Raw genomic sequence first — 8218 nt, 5'->3', positions numbered from 1 at the left:
GCGCACGCGGCCGGAAGCGGCGGCGGCGATGGCGATGGCGGTGGCGCGGCGTGGGTCCTTCTCGGACTCCGGCTCGGACTCGGAGGATTCCTCGCTCTCGGACTCGGAGGTGAGCCCGTGGCCGCGGTGGCGAGGCCGGTGAGGAAAGGCCGCCCGGTGCCGGCGGCGCGGACTGACCGAACTCTCCTCACAGCTCCAGGAGGCCTTCGCGAGGGGCGCGCTGAAGCCGGGGCTCAACGTGGTGCTGGAGGAGCGGCCGAAGCGGCGCAATGACACGGTGAGTGGCGAATGCGGGGGCCGGGAAAACCCCGGGCCAGACTCGCGGCCCCAGCGCTGGGTGCAGGGCCAGGAGGCACGGCGGGGCCGCCGGGGTCGGGGCCGGGAGGGCTGCGGTGCCCCGCGCTGCCGGCGGGGTTCGGCTGGGTCCCCGAGGGGCAGCCCGCGGTGTGACTCGGACACTGGCCGGGCCAGCTGTGCGGATCAGCTGTGCTGAGCTGTGCTGAGCTGTGCTCCTTTCACAGGACGGCCTGAAGCAGTGCCTGGCCGAATTCAGGAAGCAGCTCGCATGGGTGGAAAGGCTGGACGTGACTCTGGGCCCGGTCGCGGATCCCGTTTCTCAGAGCGCTTCTACGTCTGATGCCGTTGACCCCGAGAATGATTTCCAGAGAGAGATGAGTTTGTAAGTGTCAAAAAGAGATTTCATGTAGTGTACCAGTGTGTTGCTGCGTTTTTGGAGTTATGTTTCACCATTGTGCTACAGACTGCTATGCTGGCGGTCACTGTGGTATTCTTGGGCCATGTTATTTTACATTTGATGGCTCTGAATGTTTTCCAAAATAACTAAAAATTAGTGATAGTATATTTAACTGCTGTGTCACTGAAAATAAATAATTTTCCTCTTCACAGCAGACTTCATTCTTTGCTGAGAAGTTTATTTTAAAAGCTCCCTGACAGCAGGACTAACGCTTTAACACAAGATACAGATTTTAGTTTGTGGCTTTGTTGTGGTGCTCTTACATTTCTCTTGTTTTGCTTTGCCTTTTATATTCTAATATAAAAAAAAACCTGTAAGTGGAAATAAGATAAATGTATGTGTGCAAGATGTAAAGATTAATACTGTACGGGCACCTAAGCTGCTTTCAGTAGCACTAGATGTACACAGAATGTTGATATAATTGATATAATTCCAGACCAATGCTGGCTAGATCCCTATATCAGCCTGATTGGGTGAGCAGTTTGTGTCAGCACTGTGAGGTGCCCGATGTGCAGTGCCAGGGCTGGTGTAGTGGCAGGGCTGGTGCAGTGCCAGCTGATGTGGTGGCAGGGCTGGTGACAGCTGGTGCAGTGACAGGACTGGTGCAGTGGCAGGGCTGGTGCAGTGCCAGCTGATTTGGTGGCAGGGCTGGTGACAGCTGGTGCTGTGCTCTCTCCCAGCTACCGGCAGGCACAGGCAGCTGTCCTGGAAGCCCTCCCTAGGCTGCGTAAGCTCCAGGTTCCTACAAGGAGGCCAGATGATTACTTTGCAGAGATGGCCAAATCAGACCAACAGATGCAGAAGGTATGTGCAATGAATGTCTTTCTTTCCTGTGTAATGTGTGTGTTTTAGCCTGTGGTAGGGATTAAATTTAAGGTGTGATGTGTGAGTACTGACCTTCATCTCTTTTCCGATTCCTGTGACAATGATTCGGTTAGAAACTTTGTGACAGAAGATTTCTTTTTGTTTAGGTATTTTGATGTAATGTGGGGATTTTTATACCAGGTTGGATGATAAAGTAGAAAAGCATGACTTATGCTTTGTCCTGAATGTGTTTAATATTAATAAGGGAGAATTTTTCTTAATATGTGTAACAGTGGATGTAAAGTTGCCTGTGTTTTTGCTCTTTGTCATAAAACTGTGGTTTTAATGCAATCCTTCTTTTCTTATTTAGGTATCACCTTTTGTTTATTGTTAGTTTGTTCTGATTTTCTATGATTTTAAACCATATGTTATTGAATGACTCTGTTTTGGATAGAAAATTAGATTGGTGTAGGAAGACTTTCACACATTCCCTTCTTGACAGTAGTATTCGTTCAAAATGGAGCTCTATTTTTTTATTTATATTTGGAAAAAAGACTACCTTGTATAAATTAAACAAACATGAGCTGGAGTCTAGTTTGAAGGTTCGTTTATCATTGAGTTACTCTTTTGCTTTCTGATGGAACCTTTCTAGATAAGATGAAGAATGATAATTAGCTCATACTAAACCTTAAGTCAGTCCTGCACATTACTATTCTGTTCGTTTGCTGCTTCCATCTGAAACAGTTTTTCTCTCCTATTTCAGTCACTAGACTGAATCATTAAGATCCTTGTTGAAATCTTTGTGATTTTTCATAAGGCAGCATCCTTATAAAAATGTTTGTGAGCAAGGAGGAAACAGAAAACATGTTTTTTATAGGATTGTTGATTTTTCTTCAGTGCTTTACTTTTAATAATGACAAGAAAGAAACTATTAAGTCTTCTTTATACACCCAGATAGACGGACAAGGTTCTCTCAGTTCCATTAGAGCCCATTATAAGGCTTTGTCTTCTCTCTTGTGTGAATTTTGTCTTTTTAGGCAGATTTTGGCTATAGATAAGTTCAGGAATTTCTGTAATAATTGTTCCTTGAGCTGAAAGGATGGTATGCCTTATAGGCATTATCTGATTGAGAGATGTGTTCTTTTTTACACTCACAGATAGTTCACAAATATTCACTTCAGGACTGTACAGAAATTATAAAATTATCTTTTTTTCTTTTGTGGTACTGATTTTGTTTTTTCTATTCCCTAATTAGATTCGACAGAAACTTAAGACTAAACAGGAAGCAATGGAAAGGTCTGAGAAAGCAAAACAACTCCGTGCAATGAGAAAATACGGCAAGAAGGTGAGTAGCTACAAAAGGGACATGTGCAAAAGAGTTTGGGACAAGAATTTAGAGCCTGAGAGGGGAGCTGGAAAAGTGAGACCATGGGAGTCTGTCTAGAACACACAGAATCTGTCTAGTCTTCTGGCTAGCTGCTCTGAAGGAAAACTAAACAGATAGGATACCTTAAAAAAAAGTATGGTACACTGCAAGGAACAACACTAACATTCTGCTTCTAAACTCAGGTGCAAGTTGAGATTCTGCAGAGGAGACAAAAGGAGAAGAAAAATATGTTGAATGCAGTCAAGAAATACCAGAAGGGTAAGTCAGCTTGTCTAAGAGCAGTAGTGGTGTGTGAGCAGTGTAGGGCAGTGTGATGTGGTCACTGTGTCTGTAGTTCTGGGCCTTGAGGCTGGAAAGCTGCTGCTGTGCAGAATTGTGTGCCAGTGGCAGTGAAAAGCCTCCCAGGCAGCTGTTCTTCAGTAAGGGTGACCTGTTGCTATTATGTGCTTAAGACTGAAAATCTGTATTTTCTGAGGTGTAGCTGTGATGTCTTCATTCTTGCAGGTCTCTCTGACAAGTTGGACTTTCTAGATGAAGAGCAGACATCGTCACAAGGGAATAAAAAAGGCAGTGCAAGTCAACGGACAAAGAAGGGGTGAGACCAGAAATGAAAGATAGTTAAACACAGGATGTCTGATTTTTTCAGTGTTTTTAGAGGATAGTTTTGAGAAACAAGAAAACTGTTCTGTTTAGTGTTAAAGTAAGTCCAAGGTGGCTTTCTGTCCCCAAAGAGAAGAAAACTATGGCCAAAATTAAATAGAAACTGAAATATGTTAATTTCTGCATCTTTGTTAAGAGGGGGAAGGTTTATGATGGTTGATGGGAGACCATGAAGATACATATGTGTGTCTTGAGAGCTTTCTGAAACAAGGAATGTAGGCAGTGATGTTGGTTGGTTGTTTTTCAGGCCAAATGCCAAAAGACGATACAAAAATCAGAAGTTTGGTTTTGGTGGGAAGAAGAAGGGCTCAAAGTGGAACACAAAGGAGAGTTTTAATGACGTATCCAGCTTCCAGTCAAAAGTGGCTCACAACAAAGGTCCAGGAAGAGGAGGAAAAGGAGGGAAAGGAGGCAAAAAAGCCCTTAATGTAAGTAAAATGTTGCATGAAAGTGATCCTGGTTGGCTAGGAAGCCAGGCCATGTCTGGCAGGAAGAGACGAGTGCATGATGGGTGCCTCCAGCATCTGGAAGTGATGCCTGTCTTTGGGAGCTAAGCATAACAGAGTTACTAACAGAGTTGGGGACAGTGGTTTGGTATCAGCAGGAAAATAAGAAGGGGAGTTAAAAAGTGCTGTTTGCTACCTGTGTGCCAAAACCTCCTTCTCCAGATGTTCCAACAAATCCTGTCCTTGGTATCTTCCCCAAGCTATAGAGCTGGAACAAAGATGGAGAACATGAAAATAAAGATCTGAATCTGTCCTTTTTTTTGCAGAAGAGACCTGGAAAGAGAGCAAGGCAGAAAATGAAGAACCGAGCCCGTTGAGAGAACTGTGCTGCACAGTGAGATTCCTGTGTTTCTTTGTGTTGCAAGATGTGTTTCTGCTGTCATCAATCAGCTAACTGTGGAGCAAGCTGGATGCTTTGCAGCAGCAAGGAAAAAAAAGTCCGTGGAAACCAGTGCCTTATCACTAATTTCTTCTTACTGTGTGTTTTGTTGAAGGATTGTTTTCTACTTAAACCTTTGGTGTGTGTGCACGCATTAAATGGTTTGCACAGAACTATGTGTAACTCATGTTTAGGTGTTCAATGGGGTGGCTGAAGCCAGCTTTTTCTACCACTGCTGTTAAGATGAAGTTGGTGACCTTGAGCTCTTGGTCATATTGCTGATATAAAAAAAAGAAGTCTGAAGCTTTTTAAGGTGTTAGATTGTTTTTTTGGACTCTGTGTAGCTGGATCAGAAACAGCCGTCAGATGAATACAGAGCCTTACAGATAGGTTTATTTGTGTCACTGTTGTCAGGCTGCAAATCTGGACAGATTATACTTTTCTTTTTTCTGTTGTCTCTCACTAGAAATTTGCCAGACTTGGTGGATAACAAGTAGGGCCTAACACATTAGATGTCATTAACATTCTATCTATAGATTTCCTGCTGTAGTAGTTTTAGGCTTCTCTCCCCGTGGTGCAGGGTAGCCATGGATGGTAATCTCAGTTGTCTTGCGTGGGAAGTAGAATCTGATATCACTGCGGTCCAAAGGAACCTGGGAAACAAAAATCACAAACAGTCATGTGCTTTTATTACAATTAGTGGTAGTAGTCCCTCCTGGGGAGTGTTCTGCTGCTGAGAAATGTCCAAATGACAGAAGAGCAGGGTACCACTGTACTGTTCACTGCTTTGTCATGGTCAAACCTACTGAATAATGAAAACTTAACAAATTAAAAAACATCATGAGTTCTGACTCTAAAAATTGAACTTGCTTCCCTACAAACAAGTTCAGTTGCCTCCACCCTGCCAGACTAATCCTACCAGTTCCTTGATACCATAGACCCCAGCTGGGATGTCTGTCTCTACCCTTGTCATGAATAAGTAGTTTACTTGATGTATAATACAAAAAGTCAATGAAGACTGTCTTATTTTCTTATTTATTTTAGTTTTCTTTATAACAGGCCAAAATTTGCCTTTCCCAAAACACTAATCTGCAAAGTCAGTCATTATCACAGCTGGTTGTCAGATATGATTGATGTCTCAGCTTGTTAATCATATTTATTTTCCTCCTGTTTATTCACACTTCCCCAGAAGAATCCTCACTGGTATATCTGCTTTGAGTATACTTACATGATTATTAATTTTATGGTTCTGCTTGCAATTTGTTTGAAAGATGCTGTGCAGCAGCACATTTTTTTCCACAGTACTTCTGTATGTCACTTCACATTGCTCACTACACCATTTCTCATGGCTGAATGCTTTAATAAACAGCTCTGAGTACACCTGTGGCATTTGGCAGTGTGCAGTCACGGTCACTGTAGATGCTTTGCAGTCAGGTTTCTCAGGGGAAGCGTACTGCTTCTCTGTTCACAAGTCTATGCCAGTGTGAAGAGTCCTCTTACGTGTAAATTTCAAAAACTTGTTTTCTGTGAACAGCTCTGCTCGTTCTCTGTAATTCTTGTTTTCCTTGTTGTCACAAATCGTTTTCCTGCATGAATATTTTTCAGTGTGGCGGGCTTAACGTCTCCGAATCCTGTAAAGAGCTGAGTCTTTAAGCATCTTACTCACCAAAGGTGTTGAATGCCAGCCAATTTCTTGGCTTTCAGTTTGTGGCTCTGAGTATTTCTTTCTTGGCACCTCTGCTGCATGGTGAAGAAGTTTCAAGAATTCATCTGTTGTTTTAAGAGACAGAAATACAAATGAAAGTGTGTTTAAAAATCAGTCACCTGTGGCCAGGTGTTAGAATGGGACATCTTAACACTGTCCAAGCTACAAGAAGGACACCAAGGATGGAGGCAGCCTCTGTTTCTGTGAATAATATTGTCAGGATGCATGGTGATGTTTCTACTCAAATATTTCCTGAGGAAGTTTCAAGATTTGTGTGATAATACTGTCCTGTTAATTCTGGTATCCCTGTCTACTGTACTGCAGCATCTTACTGTTCCTCCACCAAATCTAGTACAAACCAGTGTTCCATGACAGCTTTTGACTTCCTCATTTGCCTGAGACCTGCAGCCTTTCCCTGGTTTGGTTTTCTACCCTCCCCAGTCCTTGAACAGAGCAGGCCAACCTTACCTGACCCATAAAGGTTTTTAGACAAAATTAGAATGTTAGAAATAAGGGAGCAGCTATGATAAGGACTTTTGTTACCCGTACTGTAAAGTAAGACTGGGCAGTCATTTCAGCAGTTTAAGCTGCATGGTGTTAGGTACAATCTGCCATCCCAGGCAACATGTACATATAGAACATGCTTCTAGGTATTTTTGTTTTCCCTTGAGCTTTAGATCCTCAACAAAATTTTACAGTATGAATATAAGGAATTTTATATATTTTATAGTTTATATATTTTTAAATTAGAAACAAAAATAAGAGCATAATTGCATGGATGTAAACTTGTGCTGAAAATGGAAAGTAATGGGAAAGGGCCTTAAAGTGGAAAAAAACCTGCTTTACAAACAAAAGCCATAAATGAGTTTAATTTACTTATATGGTCACAGAAATGTTTCCACATACATAATATTTTAGACTGATTACAGTTATTAAATCTTACATGTTAATAATTTTTTATGTAGTTGTCACAAGTTTTTCAGAGACTTCTTACCATTTATTGGTAGATGTACATTCTCATGCCAAGACATTGGCTTCCTAGCGACCATGTGAACTGCCAAGAAATGAGACAGGTGAATGATTTTAATGTGAATTTGGCATCACAGCCAGTTATATAATGTGCTATTGAACAGCATGTGAATAGATGAAAATTAGTTAGAAATACTGATTAATGGCAACTTCTAGGAAGGGAAGGTTCGTTAAGTATGCTGAAGGCCCTTCAACAGGATGCTGCCTATGCTCACCATATCAGTCCCACCCCACCCAAGGGGTGGCCTGCAGAGTGCCACATCTCAGGAAATTATTTTCTTTTATTGTTTTATTGCAAAACCTGGACCTGAAAGAATCTACTCACATCACCTGCCCGTGCTAGCACAGATTGAATTGGCAGATAGAAAGCAGATTAGGACCTGAAGGAACATGGTGTAGGGCTGGGGCCCTCTACCCCATTTGGCTCTGTATTTACACAGAATTTTTAAGTTCCTTAATAGTTGCCTCACTTCTACGTTGTTCCTAAAGGCAGCATCTGGGCAAGTGGGTCATGTCTCTGTTCTCTCTCTAAGTGTGCAGAGCGGTTCCTCAGGCAAAAGGAAAGCCCACCAGTTGCCCGTTCCAGCTTTACCCCTCTCAGTGGCCACTGCTGCCTCGCTTGGGTGCAGCTGCTCGTCCCTGCGGCGCAGCCGAGCGCTGCCGGCCCCCCACTCCTCACGGCTTGTCTTGCCCCCGGGGCTTTACGCCAGTCCCCTGTGGCCGCGAGGCTTCACCGGGCTTGAGGGTGTTCACGGTGTACTGCGTGAAGAGCAGCTGCCAGCGGCGCTCCTTGTTGGCCCGCTCGCTGTGGAAGCGATTCTGCAGCGCGTCCGGCGGGCTCCTGTCACCGCTGCGAGCGGCCATGGCCGGCCCGCCTCCCGCGGCAACGCCCGCCCGGCGCTCCGCCTCGCGCCCCGCCCTTCCCGCCTCCGATTGGCCGCCCAGTTAAAGCCCCCGGCGCTGATTGGCGGCGGCGCACGCGGCGCGTTTGAAC

The 8218-nt window shown here is 44.0% G+C and overlaps 2 protein-coding genes across 2 annotated transcripts; one reads left to right on the top strand and one right to left on the bottom strand.

Moving 5' to 3' along the window:
- The first annotated feature begins 2 nt into the window (after positions 1-2).
- EBNA1BP2 (EBNA1 binding protein 2) lies at positions 3-4798 on the top strand. The gene is made up of 9 exons (XM_015636367.3): positions 3-109; positions 194-277; positions 522-679; positions 1435-1558; positions 2814-2903; positions 3128-3203; positions 3450-3540; positions 3853-4033; positions 4378-4798. The coding sequence occupies exons 1-9, from the start codon at positions 29-31 to the stop codon at positions 4426-4428; spliced, it is 936 nt and encodes a 311-aa protein (XP_015491853.1). The 5' UTR covers positions 3-28; the 3' UTR covers positions 4429-4798.
- Positions 4482-8102, bottom strand: FAM183A (family with sequence similarity 183 member A). The gene is given in 5 exon segments (XM_033516554.1): positions 4482-5143; positions 6157-6260; positions 7190-7249; positions 7817-7921; positions 7923-8102. Coding segments are annotated over 5 exon segments (558 nt in total). The 5' UTR covers positions 8089-8102; the 3' UTR covers positions 4482-5020.
- Between the last annotated feature and the right edge of the window lie 116 nt (positions 8103-8218).

Source organism: Parus major, chromosome 8, assembly GCF_001522545.3.
Source record: "Parus major isolate Abel chromosome 8, Parus_major1.1, whole genome shotgun sequence".
NCBI classification, from domain to species: Eukaryota; Metazoa; Chordata; class Aves; order Passeriformes; family Paridae; genus Parus; species Parus major.
Note: the sequence above shows the minus strand (reverse complement) of the source record. Positions and strands in the feature narration are given on the sequence as shown.

Bases quoted from the DNA above. Each gene is read 5' to 3' on its own strand.
- EBNA1BP2 (XM_015636367.3), top strand. From the start codon at position 29: ATGGCGATGGCGGTGGCGCGGCGTGGGTCCTTCTCGGACTCCGGCTCG. The intron at 1,559-2,813 runs GTATGTGCAATG...TTCCCTAATTAG, and splicing joins CAGACCAACAGATGCAGAAG to ATTCGACAGAAACTTAAGAC. The intron at 3,541-3,852 runs GTGAGACCAGAA...GTTGTTTTTCAG, and splicing joins AGTCAACGGACAAAGAAGGG to GCCAAATGCCAAAAGACGAT.